This window comes from Centropristis striata, chromosome 14 (genome assembly GCF_030273125.1).
Source record: "Centropristis striata isolate RG_2023a ecotype Rhode Island chromosome 14, C.striata_1.0, whole genome shotgun sequence".
Classification (NCBI taxonomy): Eukaryota; Metazoa; Chordata; class Actinopteri; order Perciformes; family Serranidae; genus Centropristis; species Centropristis striata.
In genome coordinates, this window is record NC_081530.1 from 34,925,706 (window position 1) to 34,949,273 (window position 23,568).

At 39.0% G+C, this 23,568-nt stretch overlaps 1 protein-coding gene and 8 gene segments (V, D, J or C); 5 read left to right on the plus strand and 4 right to left on the minus strand.

Annotated features, from left to right (window-relative positions):
- Positions 1 to 886: 886 nt before the first annotated feature.
- Positions 887 to 3,247, minus strand: LOC131984916 (Ig kappa-b4 chain C region-like). The segment is given in 2 exon segments: positions 887 to 1,782; positions 2,672 to 3,247. A coding segment is annotated over 1 exon segment (258 nt).
- A 119-nt stretch (positions 3,248 to 3,366) lies between these two features.
- Positions 3,367 to 3,955, plus strand: LOC131984893 (Ig kappa chain V region K16-167-like; the record flags this gene model as incomplete). The annotated part of the segment is given in 2 exon segments: positions 3,367 to 3,531; positions 3,639 to 3,955. Coding segments are annotated over 2 exon segments (408 nt in total), but the record flags the coding sequence as incomplete, so codon positions are not given.
- A 1,244-nt stretch (positions 3,956 to 5,199) lies between these two features.
- On the minus strand, positions 5,200 to 7,409 carry LOC131984917 (Ig kappa-b4 chain C region-like). The segment is given in 2 exon segments: positions 5,200 to 6,167; positions 7,057 to 7,409. A coding segment is annotated over 1 exon segment (258 nt).
- A 311-nt stretch (positions 7,410 to 7,720) lies between these two features.
- Positions 7,721 to 8,360, plus strand: LOC131984416 (Ig kappa chain V region 2717-like). The segment is given in 2 exon segments: positions 7,721 to 7,930; positions 8,038 to 8,360. Coding segments are annotated over 2 exon segments (414 nt in total).
- A 2,487-nt stretch (positions 8,361 to 10,847) lies between these two features.
- LOC131984888 (pro-opiomelanocortin-like) lies at positions 10,848 to 12,218 on the plus strand. Its single transcript, XM_059349881.1, has 2 exons — positions 10,848 to 11,038; positions 11,415 to 12,218. The coding sequence occupies exons 1-2, from the start codon at positions 11,033 to 11,035 to the stop codon at positions 12,024 to 12,026; spliced, it is 618 nt and encodes a 205-aa protein (XP_059205864.1). The 5' UTR covers positions 10,848 to 11,032; the 3' UTR covers positions 12,027 to 12,218.
- Positions 12,219 to 13,261: 1,043 nt separating this feature from the next.
- Positions 13,262 to 13,889, plus strand: LOC131984417 (Ig kappa chain V region 2717-like; the record flags this gene model as incomplete). The annotated part of the segment is given in 2 exon segments: positions 13,262 to 13,458; positions 13,564 to 13,889. Coding segments are annotated over 2 exon segments (417 nt in total), but the record flags the coding sequence as incomplete, so codon positions are not given.
- A 2,704-nt stretch (positions 13,890 to 16,593) lies between these two features.
- Positions 16,594 to 18,429, minus strand: LOC131984925 (Ig kappa-b4 chain C region-like; the record flags this gene model as incomplete). The annotated part of the segment is given in 2 exon segments: positions 16,594 to 17,492; positions 18,396 to 18,429. Coding segments are annotated over 2 exon segments (369 nt in total), but the record flags the coding sequence as incomplete, so codon positions are not given.
- Positions 18,430 to 19,090: 661 nt separating this feature from the next.
- Positions 19,091 to 19,685, plus strand: LOC131984418 (Ig kappa chain V region 3374-like). The segment is given in 2 exon segments: positions 19,091 to 19,255; positions 19,363 to 19,685. Coding segments are annotated over 2 exon segments (414 nt in total).
- A 2,271-nt stretch (positions 19,686 to 21,956) lies between these two features.
- On the minus strand, positions 21,957 to 23,080 carry LOC131984927 (Ig kappa-b4 chain C region-like; the record flags this gene model as incomplete). The annotated part of the segment is given in 2 exon segments: positions 21,957 to 22,404; positions 23,050 to 23,080. Coding segments are annotated over 2 exon segments (360 nt in total), but the record flags the coding sequence as incomplete, so codon positions are not given.
- Positions 23,081 to 23,568: the final 488 nt, after the last annotated feature.

Sequence of the window (23,568 nt, forward strand, 5' to 3'; positions counted from 1 at the left end):
TACAGGTTAAATATAACAGCTATTGCAAAATTATTACTGATAACATAGATTTGTGATTACTAAAAGTATATTATAATAAATAAAACTGGAACCAAGACTCTCCATAACCTTAAAACCATTTAAATTGAAATGTTATCTGAAAAAAGATTTTTACTGCTTTTACTCGTGTGTGTACGTCTGACTTACGTTCCTAATAAATTTCAAAGAAAGGAAGTCAAAACACATGTGACTTTTATATAACGCACGATTACATTTTTTATTGTTTTAAAAGTTATGGAACAATTAACACAAGCAAGAGTTGTTAAAAGTTAAAAGGTATATAATCCAGGATTTTCCTTTATAAAAAAAATGAAAAGTACAGCTTCATACAATCTTCACTCTCAATAATCACTTATATCACCAGAAATCACTTATATCACCAGAAAAGTGTATCTTTTGTCCTGAGGCTTTGAATATAGCTACAAAATATATATTGGTGAAAGGCCAAAGTTCCAAAACTCACTTCCAAATAAGTTAAAACCTGGAATGACCCAGAGAGGTATGGGTCAAGACTAAATGTTGTGATTACAAACCTAAGCAATTCCTGAAGAGTATGACTTTAATGTTGCGCTATCATGAGAGAAGAGGAGAGTTACTGAGAGCAGACTGAGAGCAGAAGCAACATTTAACAACTAAACATCACATCTTTAAGGGTATGAATTAGTTTGAGCAGAGATCTTTGGGATTCACCATTGAAATGGCCTCACACATTTTACCTAGTTTAATTAATTTACATACAAATGGAACAACAATTCAAGAATAACCTCTTATGACCACTTAAAACTACTCTATATATTGAGTATATTATATATGTCAAAGAAAGAAAGTCAAAGACATTTTATAAAACACATAATAAAATCTTTATTGCTTTAAAATTTTGAAAGCATTAACACAAGCAATAATGTGTGAGAAAGAGAGAATTACAGTGTACAGAACTATTACCAACTGTACGATGCCTCGCACGGGGCACCATTTATATTGTATCATAGGATTACAAATAAATGTTGAATTATCTTGGGTAAAAATACAAATTTAATGACATATTAAATTGACAAATAGATCTTCAAAAGTATATATTTGTTAAATCTGATGGCTTTGTGATTTACCATTGAAATAGCTGCACCTGCATCTGACGTCTTAAAACTATTAAAAATGTATCTGGAAAAAATGTAGTTCTAACGATTGTCACTTTGCCACATTAATCTGATTCATGCTCCTAATATATAACACGTGTAAAAGAAAGGAATTCAAAACAATGGTCACTTTTATAATACACGATGTAATTCTTTATTGTTTGAAAATGTTAAAACTATCAACACAAGCAAGAACAAGTTAATATTGAAACATCATGAGAGAACCAGAGAAAGAGAGCAGACTGAGAGCAGTAGCAGAGTAAAAGCAGTGAGTCAGATCAGGACTGGGAACACTGGTCTCTCCTCAGAGTCTCTGAGAGCGGAGTCTGGGAGCCCTGGGTGGCCTCACAGGTCACAGAGCCCACCTTCCTCCACTGGTCTGCAGAGAGCCTCAGGGTGCTGCTCCAGCTGTAGTGGCCGTCCTTCTCCAGCAGCCCGGGGCTGCTGCTCTGCTCCCAGCTGCTGCTGCTGCTGCTGCCGTCCACCTTCCAGGACAGACTCCAGTCTGAGGGGAAGCCCTTGTTGGCCAGGCACATGAGCGTGGCCGTCCCCTGCTGCAGCTGCTCACTGGAGGGGGGCAGCACCGTCAGGGTGGGGACGACTCGACCCACTGAGAGAGAGAGAGAGAGAGAGAGAGAGAGAGAGAGAGAGAGAGAGTTTGGGTGAGGTAAATTAATCTCTGTTCTGTCTCCTGAGGTCACAAGTTCTGTTGGTCTTCTTCAGATCAGATGAAACTGATCTTTTGTAGTTTCACTTCCCTCTCTCTGAGCTCAGTTGCCATGACAACGGACAAGCATCACTGCTGAACCATGACAGCAGACAGGTGTCAGTACTAAAGATAAAATATTAAACCCGGCCCTCTGTTACTGAACATTAAGATAGTTCAAAATATTACTCATAATTACAAGGTTTTGCTTCTTTTGTATGTGACTTTTTTTTAAAACGCTCTTTGTTTCTTCCTTCTTTTACAAAACTCCTAACAAATAATTTGTGTTTGTTCTCTTCATGTGAGCAGATCTCATCACAGAAGAGCCAGGTTTCATCACTGAAACATTCAAATGGATACTGTGTAAGACTGAATTACTTTTTTAAACTCAAAGTTTTTACATTAAATATATTGAATGGCCTGGAGAATGAAGTTGAGTATCACTCATTCACATCAAACACATGGAAATCAATTGTTCTGGAGCTCTACATTTAAAACTTGAAACAAATACAATAACATTTAAATATCTTGATCTGCAATAGTGTCACCTCGTAGTTTTCTTTGAATAATAAATACAGTAGGATGTATACATTTAAAGTTTTCTCTATAGTGCAGTGAAATGATTCATTGAGTGCATTTGAACCATCTTAAAGACACTGTGAGACCTTCAAGAACTGCTGAAAATACACCAAATTTATAACATCAAACAGAACATTGTACTGAGGTCTACAGCTATAAAATTCAGAGAGAATACATGTGAAATTTAAATTATTTAGGATTGAAATGTACTTACAGTTAACTTCCAGTCTGGTTCCTCCACCGAACGTGTACCACAGTGATACAAACTCATTGAGCCGCCGTACAAAAACCTCTCACTGTAGAGAGACACGGCTCTCTGACTTTGACACAAACAAACTCACCAAGATAGGTCTCTGTTAGAAGATTTTACAGATAACATGGAAACTGATAACAACACATTGTCACAGATTTCCTTATGCAGATTTATATACGATACAGTATATTTATTTTAAAATGACAGACATTAAATTAGCTTAGATTTACTTCATTGTAAATGTGTCTTTGGCTTCTCCAGCTATATATGATTCATCTAACACAGCATTTCCTAAAAACAGACTAATATATATACAACTGTACTAATGGGCAGCTAGCAGCCAAAGAGTCACACATATAATACATGAGAGCAAATACAATAAGTGTCTGATGCAGTCATCCTGTGATCAACACGTACATTTAACAGGTAATAACAGACTTTTATAGTTGTTCCGGTCGGCTCTTGGGACCCTGAATCAAACATTTTGATACCAAAGTTTTTCAAGAAGTAAAACCAATTAAAAACTGTATTTAAACATCCTTAAACAAGACTCTGATGATGCTGATGATCAATGGGTCAATCAGTTTATCAGAGTAATCCAGGTCCCTGTTGGAGTCAGTCAGAGCATTTCCATAGAGAGCCACTTTGCATCAGCAGCACCATGCTCCAGTGCTCTGGGAGACTTTATAGTCCTGAGAGTTGAACACTGGATGACTGACAGCTGTCCTTCATGACAACAGAAGCCACAGAAATCCTCCTCATCAAAAACATGACTTTGATCTGCGTCCTCATCTGGACTCTCCTCTGCTGCTGCTTCACAGGTAAAGTCCAGAGAATCAAACTCCTCTCCTCTATCAACATCCGTCCCTCTGAAATGAAGCCCACAAAACCATGACGCTGCTTTATGTTTCTGTCTCTGTGTCCTCAGAGTCCAGAGGACAGTACACAGTGACTCAGTCTGGAGCAGTGAGCTCTGCTCCGGGAGGCTCCGTCTCCATCAGCTGTAGGACCAGTCAGAAGGTTTTCTATAATGGCTACCACAATTTAGCCTGGTACCAACAGAGAGATGGAGAAACTCCTAAACGGCTTATTTACCGTGCAAGCACTCGTCAGTCAGGGACTCCAGGTCGTTTTTCAGGCAGTGGATCAAACTCTGACTTCACTCTGACCATCAGTGGAGTTCAGGCTGAAGATGCAGCAGTTTACTACTGTCAGAGTTTTCACTGGATCAACAGTCAGGATGTGTTCACACAGTGAAAAAGCGTCGTACAAAAACCTCCCTCAGTCAGCAGAACAGAAACTGAACTGACTGCTGCAGCTGGAAGCTACTGCAGAGACTGACACACTTCACTGGACACACACACACACACACACACACACTTGATTAACTTTTATAAATACACACAAATATATTTATATATCCTGAAATACCGCATACTCAATAAGTATGCTGAAAGCAAAACATGTCAAACTGAGGCCCAAAAAGAAACAAGAGATGAATGTAACATGACTCAGTAACACTAACAGCATGTAGTGTCCAACTTAACATGTGTCAAGGTTAACTAAAGAGCTCAACACTAAATGATTGACCTCAACATCACAACAACAGCACATTGTACAAAAGGTTGGTCAGTTAAATAAGATCCTTCAGACTTAAAGTGAATAATGTGACACAGTGTAACTGTCTAACCTCACATGGGGATAATAAAGGCTCACAGAAACATTCTCTACTACTTGGTGGGGTCAAAACAGGCTGATACAACAAATTAATTAAGACAAACAATAAATAAAGTACACAGTAAAATCAGCATACCCAAATTAACATTGTAAGAGTTGATCTTAACACTTTTAAAGTGTCTATATGGGTCCACATCTCAGAGTGTTAATTTAACACTTTTTCGAGCGTTGGTACCTTTACACTGAGTTAGTGTGAATTTGACTCTTTTTGGTGTTAAATTTAAATAACTCCAAAAAGAGTCAAATTCACACTAACTCAGTATAAAGGTCCCAACACAGTTTTGGACTGGACTGTAATATCTTATACAGTATATGTCAAAGAAAAGAAGTCAAAAGACACTTAATACACACAATAAAATCTTTATTGTTTTAAAATGTTGAAAGCATCAAAAACGAAAAACGTGTTAGATAGAGAGAGTTACAGAGAGCAGACTGAGAGCAGTAGCAGAGTAAAAGCAGCTCTCACTCAGTCTCCATCTCTTCATTATGCTGAAATGCACGGCAGTAACAGGACAAAAAAACTCTTTATGTGCAAAGGGCCAGAAGCACACTGTGTCTGACTCAACGAGGAAACAAAAGAGCACTTAATTAACAGCAAATATCTGAAAAGGTTGCATTGAACACCCTGTATTCAAATGCTGAACCAAACTTCTTGAACTTCTACAGAGTAGGTTTAACTTAGATATTTATCACCAGCAAATGGTTAACTCAGCACAACAAATGGTTTAAAGATGTTGAATACCAATACACAGATCTCTCTTATTGCTTTCACTAAATGTATGAATAAATTAATTTACACCACAGTGTACTTTTGTGAGAACAGATGTAACTACTCCTGTAGACTTCTATCAAGTCTGGAATTGGATTTTACATTTTTGGTGTGAAATAAAAATGGATATGCTGATATCAATATTGAACAATTATGAACAATTGGCGATTGTAAAATGCCTCCCACGGGGCACCATTTATATTGGGAATTTAGGATTACAAATGAATCATTATTGATCCTTGATAAAAATACAAATTTAATGACATTAACTTCACATATGGATCTTCAAAAGTATAAATTAGTTAAATCTGATAGCTTTGTGATTTACCATTGAAATGGCTGCACCATGTCTACAGTCTAAAACTGTTTTAAAAAATGTACTTCTTACAATTGTCAAGTTGGCACATTTTTCTGATTCATGTTTCGAAAATATAACACATGTGAAAGAAAGGAATTCAAAAGACTGGTCACTTTTATAATATACGATGTAATTCTTTATTGTTTGAAAATGTTAAAACTATCAACACAAGCAAGAACAAGTTAATGTTGAAACATCATGAGAGAACCAGAGAAAGAGAGCAGACTGAGAGCAGTAGCAGAGTAAAAGCAGTGAGTCAGATCAGGACTGGGAACACTGGTCTCTCCTCAGAGTCTCTGAGAGCGGAGTCTGGGAGCCCTGGGTGGCCTCACAGGTCACAGAGCCCACCTTCCTCCACTGGTCTGCAGAGAGCCTCAGGGTGCTGCTCCAGCTGTAGTGGCCGTCCTTCTCCAGCACCCTGGGGCTGCTGCTCTGCTCCCAGCTGCTGCTGCTGCTGCTGCCGTCCACCTTCCAGGACAGACTCCAGTCTGAGGGGAAGCCCTTGTTGGCCAGGCACATGAGCGTGGCCGTCCCCTGCTGCAGCTGCTCACTGGAGGGGGGCAGCACCGTCAGGGTGGGGACGACTCGACCCACTGAGAGAGAGAGAGAGAGAGAGAGAGAGAGAGAGAGAGAGAGAGTTTGGGTGAGGTAAATTAATCTCTGTTCTGTCTCCTGAGGTCACAAGTTCTGTTGGTCTTCTTCAGATCAGATGAAGCTGATCTTTTGTAGTTTCACTTCCCTCTCTCTGAGCTCAGTTGCCATGGCAACGGACAAGCATCACTGCTGAACCATGACAGCAGACAGGTGTCAGTGCTAAAGATAAAATATTAAACCCGGCCCTTTGTTACTGAAAATTAAGATATTAATGTAAATATTACTCATAATTACAAGGTTTTGCTTCTTTTGTATCTGCCGTTTTTACAAAAAAACTTTTTTCAACCTTGTTTTACAAAAATCCTAATAAATGATTTGTGTTTGTTCTCTTCATGTGAGCAGAGATCATCACAGAAGAGCCAGGTTTCATTACTGAAACATTCAAATGGATACTGTGAAAGACTGAATTACTTTTTTAAACTGAAAGTTTTTACATGAAATATATTGAATGGCCTGGAGAATGAAGTTGAGTATCACTCATTCACATCAAACACATGGAAATCAACAGAGTTCTGGAGCTCTACATTTAAAACTTGAAACAAATACAATACAATTTAAATATCTTGATCTGCAATAGTGTTGCCTAGCAGTTTTCTTTGAATAAGAAATACAGAAAGATGTATACATTTAAAGTTTTCTATATAGTGCAGTGAAATGATTCATTGAGTGTATTTTAACCATCTTAAAGCCACTGTGAGACCTTCAAGAACTGCTGAAAATACACTAAATTTATAACATCAAGCAGAACATTGTACTAAGATCTACAGCTATAAAATTCAGAGAGAATACATGTGAAATTTAAATTATTTAGGATTCAAATGTACTTACAGTTAACTTCCAGTCTGGTTCCTCCACCGAACGTGTACCACAGTGATACAAACTCATTGAGCCGCCGTACAAAAACCTCTCACTGTAGAGAGACACGGCTCTCTGACTTTGACACAAACAAACTCACCAAGATAGGTCTCTGTTAGAAGATTTTACAGATAACATGGAAACTGAGAACAACTACACAATGACACAGGTTTCCTAATGCACATTTTTATACAATACAGTATATATATTTTAAAATTATAGACATTAAAATAGATTAGATTGACTTCTTTGTAAATGTGTCATTGGCTTCTCCAGCTAGACGCAATGCCTTTAACACAGAACACCTTAAAAACAGACGATACACAGTGTAATATATATACAACTGTACTAATGGGCAGCTAGTAGCCAAAGAGTCACACATATAATACATGAGAGCAAATACAAGAAGTGTCTGATGCAGTCATCCTGAGGTCAACACGTACATTTAACAGGTAATAACAGACTTTTATAGTTGTTCCGGTCGGCTCTTGGGACCCTGAATCAAACATTTTGATACCAAAGTTTTTCAAGAAGTAAAACCAAATAAAAACTGTATTTAAACATCCTTAAACAACACTCTGATGATGCTGATGATCAATGGATCAATCAGTTTATCAGAGTAATCCAGGTCCCTGTTGGAGTCAGTCAGAGCATTTCCATAGAGAGCCACTTTGCATCAGCAGCACCATGCTCCAGTGCTCTGGGAGACTTTATAGTCCTGAGAGTTGAACACTGGATGACTGACAGCTGTCCTTCATGACAACAGAAGCCACAGAAATCCTCCTCATCAGAAACATGACTTTGATCTGCGTCCTCATCTGGACTCTCCTCTGCTGCTGCTTCACAGGTAAAGTCCAGAGAATCAAACTCCTCTCCTCTATCAACATCCGTCCCTCTGAAATGAAGCCCACAAAACCATGACGCTGCTTTATGTTTCTGTCTCTGTGTCCTCAGAGTCCAGAGGACAGTACACAGTGACTCAGTCTGGAGCAGTGAGCTCTGCTCCGGGAGGCTCCGTCTCCATCAGCTGTAGGACCAGTCAGAAGGTTTATGGTGGGGACCGTTTAGCTTGGTACCAACAGAGAGATGGAGAAACCCCTAAACTGCTTATTTACACTGCTAGCTATCGTCAATCAGGGACTCCAGGTCGTTTTACAGGCAGTGGATCAAACTCTGACTTCACTCTGACCATCAGTGGAGTTCAGGCTGAAGATGCAGCAGTTTACTACTGTCAGAGCATTCACTCTATCAACAGTCAGTGGGTGTTCACACAGTGAAAAAGCGTCGTACAAAAACCTCCCTCAGTCAGCAGAACAGAAACTGAACTGACTGCTGCAGCTGGAAGCTACTGCAGAGACTGACACACTTCACTGGACACACACACACACACACACACACACACACACACACACACACACACACACACAATAGTCACTGGTTGAAGCTCACTGGTCAAATAAACTGATACTCATGCTGGAGGCCAACAGGATGAAACTGACAAAAGAATATTGTTGTTAAGTGCCATGCTCTGTGTATGGTTTACTGCAGTTGGTTGAGATTAATAGCTTGTCTCATACATTGTATCCCTTATATTTCATGTCTGTAAAGGCTTGTGTGAGTGACAGACAAATGTTTTACATTGAGGCTAATTACTGACGTGTCTACATATTCATATATAATCTCTTTTTGTAGATCTCTTTTTTGAGTTGGAGCCAAATGCAGGAGAATGCAGCCAACTGGAACTTAATAAAGGAACTCTATATCCAAGTTTTGTGGAGACAAACAAAACAAACCTGAGTCCACTGAAAGTTTGGACTTAAATCCAAACTGATGTGATGAGGGGATGAAGTGCAGCTGGAGGAAAAGTGTGAATGTGAATGTGAATGTGCGATGGCACCGCAACCTTTTGTTTGGCAGAAACTACTGTCTTTTATGCTTTTAAAACGTGTTTCATGTCTAAACTCATACTACACACAACTGGCATTATTTTTATAGTTTATGGCTCTCGGAAAATGGAAGGAAAATGCAGTTTTCCACCATCAATAACCCGTCGTAAATATGAGGGGATAGATTTTTTTTTTCATCTACTTTCATATTTTAGACTTCACCTGCGTACTGCTGCTTACTTGTGCAATGAAAGTATGTTGAAGTCTATATGTTTTGATGTTAAGATTGTATATTTTCTTAAGTCTATATATTCTGCTATTTCCACTATTTTTATATATATCGAATTTCCAATAAAGTACTTGTGATTCTGATTATGGAGCGCACACATTTTTCACAGTTAACCTGCCTTAATCACTGTGACAAAGTCCCGATCGCCGACCGTTTCCCCTTTGGTTCAACATGAATTATTATTATTATTATTATTATGGAGATGTTAACGCTGCAGGTGCACAGCGATCCATGACCACAGATCCCTCTCTCCGGAGAAAAAACGTGTGTGGGAAATCCTTCCAGAATAAGTCAGGTGTGGTGCATATTTGATCCCTTATGTGATGTTTAATTGGGACAACAAGTTAAGTGTGGCTTATAAACTGATGCGTAAAAATGATTTTGGCAGCATTACGCACTGGCAGCTCTAACGGCTCTGACCTCCCTCAATAACGGTGGCGTTTAGAAGGAGCGTGTTGAGGGACCTTCTGTCATGGTGCAGGTCTCTGATCTGGCTGGTTAACAGCCACAGTGACACCTTGTTGCTGATCCCACACCTGAGGCACTAAAAAGCACATTTTCCTGCCTCCACACCGGAGATCACCACGTCCACCTCGCTGCAGTGGCAGTAAGTTGATTTGCCGTTGTTTTGTCGATAATCAGCGGGCATGCCGGCGATTTATAGTCATTTGCGTATTCATTTTGGGTAGGAGGCGGGGCGTTGCTGGTGGCTCGTGCATGTGCGCTCAGTTCCAGCTGGTTGGGATGTATCAAGGAAAAGTGCGCTGAACCTGGCGTAAGAACAGTTTGATACATGTGGAGGTGAGTTTGCGTACGTACTTTCCTAGTTTTGGGAGTACGCCATCTTTCAGTATGAAAGCTATACGCACTCTTTGATACATGAGGCCCCAGGACTTCAGAGGTTTAACCCTTAATAGGACACTCATTGAAATACTTGCAAATTCCAAATTTCAACCCAAGAGAATATTGGAGGATATTAAATACAGCCAGAATGTGTAAAAAACAACAACATATGGACCCAGGGGAGGGGGGTAATATTTTGAGGAAAAAAATTACGAGATTAAATCTCGTAATTCTAAATCTACGAGAAAAAAGTTGCAGATTTATGAGATTTAAAGTGGTGAATCGGCGATTAAAAAAGTTGCTTTTTTTTCATTTTTTCTCGTAAATCTGCAACTTTTTTCATGCAGATTTGCCACTTTAAATCTCTTAAATCTGTGCCTTTTTTTCTTGTAGATTTGCCACTTTAATCTAGTAAATTTGCAACTTTTTCCTCTCCCGGGTTTTGTACTTTTATTTTTATTCATACTTGGCCCTAATATGCTGTCATAGTCAAGTTCTCCTGGTACAAGTCACTGAAGAATAACTCTGTTTGTATGACTGGTCCTTGCAGATTTTTTTTTGTAAATTTTTCATTTTTACATTGGAGGTCCAGGTCAATAAAGTTAATATTATTATATTATTTTCATACTGATTGGTAGCCTGATCTTTGCTGATTAGCTGGAAGAAATCCATGTGGTTCTACGACCAAACAGAGAGACATGGGGACCATTTAGATATCCACTGAAGTTACCAAATATAGTTCTTCGCCAGATAAAGGGTTAACTATGGACGTTTGGGTGAGAGAAATGCTCTATTTTTTATTGTATATCATTATATAAGGTAAAAAAGGTGCTATCATGGGCACATTTGAAGAACTTAAAAACCTGGAAGTGATTGTTAAAGACTCTTTGGATCCACGTTGAATCCGCATCAATTTAAATGGATTCCACCAATGAAGGTAAGGCTTTTTATTGTAAAAGGACAGCATAAGGGAAATCATAGTCAATAATGATGAATGTTACTTGCAGTATCGTGATATAAACAACCCTTGCTTTTGGCAAAATAAATTAGGCCACGGGTCTCAAACTCAAATTAGCTGGGGGCCGCTGGAGGCAGTATCAAAATGCCAAAAAAAAAACACAAAATTACAACAACAAAAAAAAGACACAAAATTACAAAAAAAAGACACAAAATTACAACAAAAAAAATACAAAAAAAAGACACAAAATGACCAAAAAAAGACAAAATAACAGAAAAAACATAAATTACTTGAAAAAGACACAAAATGACCCGATAAAGGGTTAATATAACTCCTCTGTCCTCTTCTCCTGCAGGAGTGCATCCAGCTCTGTCGCTCCGACCTCACCGCGGAGACACCTGTAATCCCAGGCGACGCCCACCTCCAGCCTCCTCCTCCATCAGACCCAGAATCTCTGCCTCCTCTCTCTCTTCTATCCTCCTCCTCCTCCTCCTCCTCCTCCTCCTCCTCTCCTCAGGCCAAGCGCTCCTACTCCATGGAGCATTTCCGCTGGGGGAAGCCCGTCGGGCGGAAACGTCGCCCCGTCAAAGTCTACACCTCAAACGGCGTGGAGGAAGAGTCGGCCGAGCTTTTCCCCGGAGAGATGAGGAGACGGGAGCTCACCGGCAAGATGATGGCGGCGGCGGCGGCGGCGGCGGTGGCGGCGGGGGACGAGGAGAAGGAGCAGGAGGTGGTGGAAGAGGAGCAGCAGCAGCAGGAGGAGGAGGAGCTCCCCGGTGACGTCCACGAGAAGAAAGACGGCACGTACAAGATGAAGCACTTTCGCTGGGGCGGGCCGCCGGCCAGCAAACGCTACGGCGGCTTCATGAAGAGCTGGGACGAGCGCAGCCAGAGGCCGCTGCTCACGCTCTTCAAGAACGTCATCAACAAAGACGGACAGCAGGGAGAGAGAGAGCAGGAGCAGTGAGGGAGGGAGGAGAAGGAGGAGGTAGATAGATGGATGGATAGAAGAGGAGCGGGACAGACAAGTGGCCAACAAGTTCTCCAAACAAAATAAGAAATACGTCGATTTTAATCGACCAAAAAAACCGAGCATTTCTCCGACTCCTTCATTGGCAGACAACTCTGTCTCCTAGAAACTACATTTATATATTCTTCTTATTGTTTTTGCATTAACATGCTGGTGAGAAGCTAAATCCCCACAGTGTTTTACTCATTATTGATTAATCTGACAATTATATGACTTGACTTGTCTCATGTCTTATGCTGTACAAGAAACAAAAAAAACGTCCAGTTTACAATAAAAAAAGCAGCAAAATCTCCACAATTGAGACTCTAAAGCTAGAAATTCTTTGGCAATTTTTTTGCTTTACTGAAACAAGGAATCATTGATTGATTAAACCAGCAGAGTGGATGAAGATACCAGTGAGTCTGTGTGTGATTAGGTTGAGGGAAAAGATCACAGTTTGAGTTAAATGTCTCACACTTTTATCTGGAGAATAATTCTGGCAATTTCATATGTTTTTTTCTGTGGATTTCTCACTGATTATATCTGGACGAGGCTCATGTACTTCTTTGCACCAATCAGGATTCAGCATTCAATTTGTTTTTCAGTGTGAAACTGGAATAAATTGCTTATTTAGTCCTCATTATATGGTATAATGTTGGGGACATTTTTTTTTTAGATTTGGGCTTCAACTCTCGCAGCTTCATTGGGCCTTTACAACACATTTGCTGTTGTAGATAAATAACGTAGTGTATAAAAGTAGATTCTAAGAGAAACGGTCACAGCAACTATGTTTTTTTCTACTCTGGCACCTCACTGGTTCAGGCAACTAATGTTACACGTGGGGAAAGAAAATTGTTGTTATGTTTAAATCTTGACTGTCAGAAGGGAAAATAATTGTTAATACTTTAGCCAAAATCCTTTTTTTTTTTTTTCAAAAGTTAACAGCTTCACCCAAAGAGATCGGTCCTGAAATGAGAGAGAAAAGGAGAGAAGATGATGTTTTATATATTGATACATGTAAATGACTGTAAATGACCTGAAAAAAATAAAGTTATTTGCAAGCATGAGTTTTTCTGTCTGTCCGTCTGTTTGTCTGTCTGTCTGCTGTTTTAGTGAGCAGTAACATAACATTTCCACAAGAGAGCAGCACTGGTTTACAAATATCAGTTTCAATGAAGACAGCAACAGTCAGAGCATTTCCATAGAGAGCCACTTTGCATCAGCAGCACCATGCTCCAGTGCTCTGGGAGACTTTATAGTCCTGAGAGTTGAACACTGGATGACTGACAGCTGTCCTTCATGACAACAGAAGCCACAGAAATCCTCCTCATCAAAAACATGACTTTGATCTGCGTCCTCATCTGGACTCTCCTCTGCTGCTGCTTCACAGGTAAAGTCCAGAGAATCAAACTCCTCTCCTCTATCAACATCCGTCCCTCTGAAATGAAGCCCACAAAACCATGACGCTGCTTTATGTTTCTGTCTGTGTCCTCAGAGTCCAGAGGACAGGTCACAGTGACTCAGTCTGGAGCAGTGAACTCTGCTCCGGGAGGCTCCGTCTCCATCAGCTGTAGGACCAGTCAGAGGGTATATAATGGGGACTTTTTAGCCTGGTACCAACAGAGAGATGGAGAAACTCCTAAACAGCTCATTTACCGTGCTAGCTATCGTGAGTCAGGGACTCCAGGTCGTTTTACAGGCAGTGGATCAAACTCTGACTTCACTCTGACCATCAGTGGAGTTCAGACTGAAGATGCAGCAGTTTACTACTGTCAGAGTTATCATGAGATCAACAGTCAGTGGGTGTTCACTTCACTGGACACACACACACACACACACACACACACACACACAAACACACACATACACACTTCTCATTCACACCATCAAATTAATCTACTTATATGCAGATGATATTCTTAAATACATTCTAAAAATCCTCATTTATTCGTCTTAAAGTAGAATGTTGCTGCCAGATTGGACCATGAAAATAAAGATTGAACAGCTAGAGATCCTTCAGTTATTAATAAGAAGAGAAGGTAGTGCAGACTCTCTGACTACTTTAAATTCCATCACAAAAAAGACATTAAACAGTTTCATCTAAACATTTCCCCAGGTGGAAAAAAAAGATTTAGATAGTTGGTCTCATCTTTCTTGATCCCTAACATGAAAAACATCAACAAACCCTCCCTGTCCTCACTAGAATCACTTAATTACTGTTATATTGAACATGTTAACTACTCTGCCCGAGGTATTATAAGGTCCTTAATGTACAACCATATAAATACGAGGATCATTTCTCAGCAGTGTGGGTGAAACAGCATGATGTGTTGAGGACAGCTACAGTTCACTGCCTCTGTGTGTTTCGTATGTGTCCTCCTCTCTGCTCCCAGCTGTTCAGAGGCCAGTGTTGATCAGTGGCTGTCCAGGCCTTTCAGAGACACTGACACGCCGGCAGCACAATGAAGATATCACTGATTCTACCGCTGCTCACCCTGGGGCTCCTTGTTCAGGGTGAGACTCTCTTCTGAAAACTTTGCTTCAGGATCAAACCAGGTTCACCACATTGATGTTTTGATGTGATGGAGAAACATTTACCTTCTTCCATCTATTCTCCATCTGAGAGAAACTCTACTCTTCTGTTTGGATGTTAATCATCATTCTCTGAGCCTCATTTGTCTCATTAACCTTACTACTGTTATTCATGTTTGCAGGGTTCACCAGGAGACATCATCCTGACTCAGTCTCCTGCATCTCAGTCTGTTGTTCTGGGACAGACTGTCTCTATCACATGTGAAGCCAGTTCAGCTATCAGTACCTCCATTCACTGGTATCTTAAAAACACTGTAGAATTCCCCAAACTGACTTCACTCTGACCATCAGTGGAGTTCAGACTGAAGATGCAGAAGATTATTACTGTCAACAGTCTAACAGCTTCCCACTCACACAGTGATACAACGCTGGACAAAAATCTCCCTCATATAGAGAGGAACTGGTCTGACCCAGAAACTACAACACTAAATTAATTATGGACAGAATGTCAGTTCCAGCCTGAAAACAATTAACATTATTGTAAAGAGATAGAATCACACATGTATAATTCCAGCACCTATAATTAAAAGTCTAATTATCATTATAATATTTACGTTTCATGTTGAAAATCCCATAAAGTTTAAATTGAGGCCATAAAAACAAAAAATGTTTGCTCTTACAAGACAAAATGTATTCACACTGTTATAATCTTCAAAATAATGCTGATACATTATACTGTACTCAACATTTGCAAACAGTCACATGAAGTTAAGTCAAACTAAATATCACAGAATAATTAAGTAGAGAGTAAGACACTGAGCGTGATTTAAAATCATCGCCTTAATTTACATGAATCAAATTGATTTAACCCTTAATCAAACTCGGTCAATTTGTATTAAATGGATCCTCTAATTTAATTTTTTCCATCAACACATGACAGCGAATATGCTTTTAAAATATGTTCGGAGTGATCTTATTTGATCAAAAGTTCTTGATGCAATGAAATTTCCTCGCTTTAATGTCAAGACTTTTTCTGCAGATGATAGGTGAATTATTATTCATAACCCTAAAAATCTATATCATTGAATTCAGATCTTTATAATGTTTTACAGGTAAAATATAACAGCTATTGCAAAATTATTACTGATAACATAGATTTGTGATTACTAAAAGTATATTATAATAAATAAAACTGGAACCAAGACTCTCCATAACCTTAAAACCATTTAAATTGAAATGTTATCTGAAAAAAGATTTTTACTGCTTTTACTCGTGTGTGTACGTCTGACTTACGTTCCTAATAAATTTCAAAGAAAGGAAGTCAAAACACATGTGACTTTTATATAACGCACGATTACATTTTTTATTGTTTTAAAAGTTATGGAACAATTAACACAAGCAAGAGTTGTTAAAAGTTAAAAGGTATATAATCCAGGATTTTCCTTTATAAAAAAAATGAAAAGTACAGCTTCATACAATCTTCACTCTCAATAATCACTTATATCACCAGAAATCACTTATATCACCAGAAAAGTGTATCTTTTGTCCTGAGGCTTTGAATATAGCTACAAAATATATATTGGTGAAAGGCCAAAGTTCCAAAACTCACTTCCAAATAAGTTAAAACCTGGAATGACCCAGAGAGGTATGGGTCAAGACTAAATGTTGTGATTACAAACCTAAGCAATTCCTGAAGAGTATGACTTTAATGTTGCGCTATCATGAGAGAAGAGGAGAGTTACTGAGTGCAGACTGAGAGCAGAAGCAACATTTAACAACTAAACATCACATCTTTAAGGGTATGAATTAGTTTGAGCAGAGATCTTTGGGATTCACCATTGAAATGGCCTCACACATTTTACCTAGTTTAATTCATTTACATACAAATGGAACAACAATTCAAGAATAACCTCTTATGACCACTTAAAACTACTCTATATATTGAGTATATTATATATGTCAAAGAAAGAAAGTCAAAGACATTTTATAAAACACATAATAAAATCTTTATTGCTTTAAAATTTTGAAAGCATTAACACAAGCAATAATGTGTGAGAAAGAGAGAATTACAGTGTACAGAACTATTACCAACTGTACGATGCCTCGCACGGGGCACCATTTATATTGTATCATAGGATTACAAATAAATGTTGAATTATCTTGGGTAAAAATACAAATTTAATGACATATTAAATTGACAAATAGATCTTCAAAAGTATATATTTGTTAAATCTGATGGCTTTGTGATTTACCATTGAAATAGCTGCACCTGCATCTGACGTCTTAAAACTATTAAAAATGTATCTGGAAAAAATGTAGTTCTAACGATTGTCACTTTGCCACATTAATCTGATTCATGCTCCTAATATATAACACGTGTAAAAGAAAGGAATTCAAAACAATGGTCACTTTTATAATACACGATGTAATTCTTTATTGTTTGAAAATGTTAAAACTATCAACACAAGCAAGAACAAGTTAATGTTGAAACATCATGAGAGAACCAGAGAAAGAGAGCAGACTGAGAGCAGTAGCAGAGTAAAAGCAGTGAGTCAGATCAGGACTGGGAACACTGGTCTCTCCTCAGAGTCTCTGAGAGCGGAGTCTGGGAGCCCTGGGTGGCCTCACAGGTCACAGAGCCCACCTTCCTCCACTGGTCTGCAGAGAGCCTCAGGGTGCTGCTCCAGCTGTAGTGGCCGTCCTTCTCCAGCACCCCGGGGCTGCTGCTCTGCTCCCAGCTGCTGCTGCTGCTGCTGCTGCCGTCCACCTTCCAGGACAGACTCCAGTCTGAGGGGAAGCCCTTGTTGGCCAGGCACATGAGCGTGGCCGTCCCCTGCTGCAGCTGCTCACTGGAGGGGGGCAGCACCGTCAGGGTGGGGACGACTCGACCCACTGAGAGAGAGAGAGAGAGAGAGAGAGAGAGAGAGAGAGAGAGAGAGAGAGAGAGAGAGAGTTTGGGTGAGGTAAATTAATCTCTGTTCTGTCTCCTGAGGTCACAAGTTCTGTTGGTCTTCTTCAGATCAGATGAAACTGATCTTTTGTAGTTTCACTTCCCTCTCTCTGAGCTCAGTTGCCATGACAACGGACAAGCATCACTGCTGAACCATGACAGCAGACAGGTGTCAGTACTAAAGATAAAATATTAAACCCGGCCCTCTGTTACTGAACATTAAGATAGTTCAAAATATTACTCATAATTACAAGGTTTTGCTTCTTTTGTATGTGACTTTTTTTAAAAACGCTCTTTGTTTCTTCCTTCTTTTACAAAAATCCTAACAAATAATTTGTGTTTGTTCTCTTCATGTGAGCAGATCTCATCACAGAAGAGCCAGGTTTCATCACTGAAACATTCAAATGGATACTGTGTAAGACTGAATTACTTTTTTAAACTCAAAGTTTTTACATGAAATATATTGAATGGCCTGGAGAATGAAGTTGAGTATCACTCATTCACATCAAACACATGGAAATCAATTGTTCTGGAGCTCTACATTTAAAACTTGAAACAAATACAATAACATTTAAATATCTTGATCTGCAATAGTGTCACCTCGTAGTTTTCTTTGAATAATAAATACAGTAGGATGTATACATTTAAAGTTTTCTCTATAGTGCAGTGAAATGATTCATTGAGTGCATTTGAACCATCTTAAAGACACTGTGAGACCTTCAAGAACTGCTGAAAATACACCAAATTTATAACATCAAACAGAACATTGTACTGAGGTCTACAGCTATAAAATTCAGAGAGAATACATGTGAAATTTAAATTATTTAGGATTGAAATGTACTTACAGTTAACTTCCAGTCTGGTTCCTCCACCGAACGTGTACCACAGTGATACAAACTCATTGAGCCGCCGTACAAAAACCTCTCACTGTAGAGAGACACGGCTCTCTGACTTTGACACAAACAAACTCACCAAGATAGGTCTCTGTTAGAAGATTTTACAGATAACATGGAAACTGATAACAACACATTGTCACAGATTTCCTTATGCAGATTTATATACGATACAGTATATTTATTTTAAAATGACAGACATTAAATTAGCTTAGATTTACTTCATTGTAAATGTGTCTTTGGCTTCTCCAGCTATATATGATTCATCTAACACAGCATTTCCTAAAAACAGACTAATATATATACAACTGTACTAATGGGCAGCTAGCAGCCAAAGAGTCACACATATAATACATGAGAGCAAATACAATAAGTGTCTGATGCAGTCATCCTGTGATCAACACGTACATTTAACAGGTAATAACAGACTTTTATAGTTGTTCCGGTCGGCTCTTGGGACCCTGAATCAAACATTTTGATACCAAAGTTTTTCAAGAAGTAAAACCAATTAAAAACTGTATTTAAACATCCTTAAACAACACTCTGATGATGCTGATTATCAATGGATCAATCAGTTTATCAGAGTAATCCAGGTCCCTGTTGGAGTCAGTCAGAGCATTTCCATAGAGAGCCACTTTGCATCAGCAGCACCATGCTCCAGTGCTCTGGGAGACTTTATAGTCCTGAGAGTTGAACACTGGATGACTGACAGCTGTCCTTCATGACAACAGAAGCCACAGAAATCCTCCTCATCAAAAACATGACTTTGATCTGCGTCCTCATCTGGACTCTCCTCTGCTGCTGCTTCACAGGTAAAGTCCAGAGAATCAAACTCCTCTCCTCTATCAACATCCGTCCCTCTGAAATGAAGCCCACAAAACCATGACGCTGCTTTATGTTTCTGTCTCTGTGTCCTCAGAGTCCAGAGGACAGGTCACAGTGACTCAGTCTGGAGCAGTGAGGTCTGCTCCGGGAGGCTCCGTCTCCATCAGCTGTACGACCAGTCAGGATGTTGATAGTGGGTACTATTTAGCCTGGTACCAACAGAGAGATGGAGAAACTCCTAAACTGCTTATTTACCTTGCTAGCAGACGTCAGTCAGGGACTCCAGGTCGTTTTACAGGCAGTGGATCAAACTCTGACTTCACTCTGACCATCAGTGGAGTTCAGGCTGAAGATGCAGCAGTTTACTACTGTCAGAGTTTTCATGAGATCAACAGTCAGGATGTGTTCACACAGTGAAAAAGCGTCGTACAAAAACCTCCCTCAGTCAGCAGAACAGAAACTGAACTGACTGCTGCAGCTGGAAGCTACTGCAGAGACTGACACACTTCACTGGACACACACACACACACACACACACACTTGATTAACTTTTATAAATACACACAAATATATTTATATATCCTGAAATACCGCATACTCAATAAGTATGCTGAAAGCAAAACATGTCAAACTGAGGCACAAAAAGAAACAAGAGATGAATGTAACATGACTCAGTAACACTAACAGCATGTAGTGTCCAACTTAACATGTGTCAAGGTTAACTAAAGAGCTCAACACTAAATGATTGACCTCATCATCACAACAACAGGCACATTGTACAAAAGGTTGGTCAGGTAAATAAGATCCTTCAGACTTAAAGTGAATAATGTGACACAGTGTAACTGTCTAACCTCACATGGGGATAATAAAGGCTCATAGAAACATTCTCTTCTACTTGGTGGGATCAAAACAGGCTGATACAACAAATATATTAAAACAAACAATAAATAAAGTGTGCATGTACCGTGAGGTAATGCGAGGGGCGAGGGGGAGGAGTCTGTCTCTGGTATCTGAGACTGGACGTCTCCATGGTAACTCATTCACACCAACAGTAACTACAGATTATGGGGCTCATACTCACAGAGCATGCGTTAAAGAAATCATCTCCGTTAAAAGGAATTTGCGTTTACGTGTTATTATAGAGATAACTTTGACAGCTCTAAAAATAATATCACAATCCTAATTAGGTTGTATGTTTTGAAGGTACTTTTTTTTAGAAACACACTGAGAGGTTTAATTCAATGTGAACAAATAATGTATCAAAGTTAGACAGTAGTGGTTTATTGATGAGGGTTAGGCTCAGGACTGGGAACACTGGTCTCTCAGGGTCTCAGAGTTATCAAAGAATTAACGAAATACAATTTATTCAACTTTAAAACGACAAAAGTTGATTTTTTGGTTTAAAAACTCGTCTTTGATTAATTTGATATAACTTTATGCAGATGATACGCTGATATTTATTTCCAATATTGTGAACATTTCTTTTATTTAGATTTTTTTAGGACAGAACTTCAGAATAATTAATAGGTAACATTTAACAAGAAACTGAACATCACATCTTCAAGGTTATGAATTAGTTTGAGCAGAGATCTTTGGGATTCACTGTTGATATGGTCTCACAGTTTTAACTAGATTAATTAATTTACATAAAAATGGAAACAACAACTAGAGAATTGGTATTAAAAATATTCTAAAATGTACTCTGGACATACAGTTTTGGACTGGACTGTAATATCTTATACAGCATATGTCAAAGAAAAGAAGTCAAAAGACACCTAATAAACATAATGAAATCTTTATTGTTTTAAAATGTTGAAAGCATCAACAAAAGCAAGAACGTGTGAGATAGAGAGAGTTACAGAGAGCAGACTGAGAGCAGTAGCAGAGTAAAAGCAGCTCTCACTCAGTCTCCATCTCTTCATTATGCTGAAATGCACGGCAGTAACAGGACAAAAAAACTCAAAAAAATAAAAGAGCACTTAATTAACAGCAAATATCTGAAAAGGTTGCATTGAACACCCTGTATTCAAATGCTGAACCAAACTTCTTGAACTTCTACAGAGTAGGTTTAACTTAGATATTTATCACCAGCAAATGGTTAACTTAGCACAATGAATGGTTTAAAGATGTTGAACACCAATACACAGATCTCTCTTATTGCTTTCAATAAATGTATGAATAAATTAATTTACACCACAGTGTACTTTTGTGAGAACAGATGTAACTACTCCTGTAGCAGACTACTGGTGTAAAAAGAACAGACTTCTAGCAAGTCTGGAATTGGATTATACATTTTTGGTGTGAAACAAAAAATGTATATGCTGATATCAATATTGAACAATTATGAACAATTGCCGATTGTAAAATGCCTCACACGGGGCCCCATTTATATTGGGAATTTAGGATTACAAATGAATGATAAGTGATCTTGGATAAAAATACAAATTTAATGACATTAACTTTACATATGGATCTTCAAAAGTATAAATTAGTTAAATCTGTTAGCTTTGTGATTTACCATTGAAATGGCTGCACCATGTCTACAGTCTAAAACTATTAAAAAATGTACTTCTTACGATTGTCAAGTTGGCACATTATTCTGATTCATGCTCCGAAAATATAACACATGTGAAAGAAAGGACTTCAAAAGACTGGTCACTTTTATAATATACGATGGAATTCTTTATTGTTTGAAAATGTTAAAACTATCAACACAAGCAAGAACAAGATAATGTTGAAACATCATGAGAGAACCAGAGAAAGAGAGCAGACTGAGAGCAGTAGCAGAGTAAAAGCAGTGAGTCAGATCAGGACTGGGAACACTGGTCTCTCCTCAGAGTCTCTGAGAGCGGAGTCTGGGAGCCCTGGGTGGCCTCACAGGTCACAGAGCCCACCTTCCTCCACTGGTCTGCAGAGAGCCTCAGGGTGCTGCTCCAGCTGTAGTGGCCGTCCTTCTCCAGCACCCTGGGGCTGCTGCTCTGCTCCCAGCTGCTGCTGCTGCTGCTGCCGTCCACCTTCCAGGACAGACTCCAGTCTGAGGGGAAGCCCTTGGTGGCCAGGCACATGAGCGTGGCCGTCCCCTGCTGCAGCTGCTCACTGGAGGGGGGCAGCACCGTCAGGGTGGGAGGGGCATCACCTAGGAGACACCAATCAGATTAGAGGAGGGCGGGACCACACAGCTGTCAATCAACCAGCAGACACTTGGACACCTTTCCTGTGCGAGAGTTGATCTTCTCCTTTAAGGAGTTTCTGTCAGATGGTTTCTCTGCTTCACTCACTCACACATTGTTTCACTTCCCTTTAAGAAGCCTCTCATGCATATCAGCACAGAGAGAATCATCGTACAGAAAGAGCTGAAATACATCAAACTACACTGGAAATAAAACAAGCAGGCAACATTTTTAAACTCTTATCAACAGCATGCAAAACCTGAACTACACATTATATAAGTTCTTAAATTCAACATGAATAAATACAGAAAATAAACTGACAGCAACTAAATGTTTTTCATGTGGATTTCAGTTATTATTGAATAAACTGTTCAAATGATTTGATGAAAAAAAAACCTGCAACAACACATGACAAAATATAAAGATTATTAAAAAATTGTATCTCCAATCTTTATCTTTGTTCAATGTTAATTCATGAAGATAATTCAACATAACAACAGTTATCATTGTGGAGGAAAAATTAAACATCAAACAACATAATTAAATTAATTATGCAATGTTTTAATAATAATCTGTGCAGAAACTTTTTTTTTAATAAACATTTGACTTACTTCCAACATCCAGTCTGGTTCCTCCACCGAACGTGTACCACAGTGATACAAACTCATTGAGCCGCCGTACAAAAACCTCTCACTGTAGAGAGACACGGCTCTCTGACTTTGTCTGACTGAACTAAACCTACAAGCCCTAAAGATGCAACATTACCACTGAAGATGGATATAATGATTCATCCTGTGATTTCAAATGTTATTTTCATTAAAATTAGTTTTTGAAGTTATGTTGCAGAAGTAAATTTTGTCTCTGAGTGCAAAATCTTTGTCAAAAACTCACCAATGAAAGTTATAAAGCAACTATATTTTTCCTGGACAGTGTAATATATATAAAACAGAAAGACAGATGGCTAGAATTGTTAAAAATATAAGATATTTGACTTACTTCCAACATCCAGTCTGGTTCCTCCACCGAACGTGTACCACAGTGATACAAACTCATTGAGCCGCCGTACAAAAACCTCTCACTGTAGAGAGACACGGCTCTCTGACTTTGACACAAACAAACTCACCAAGATA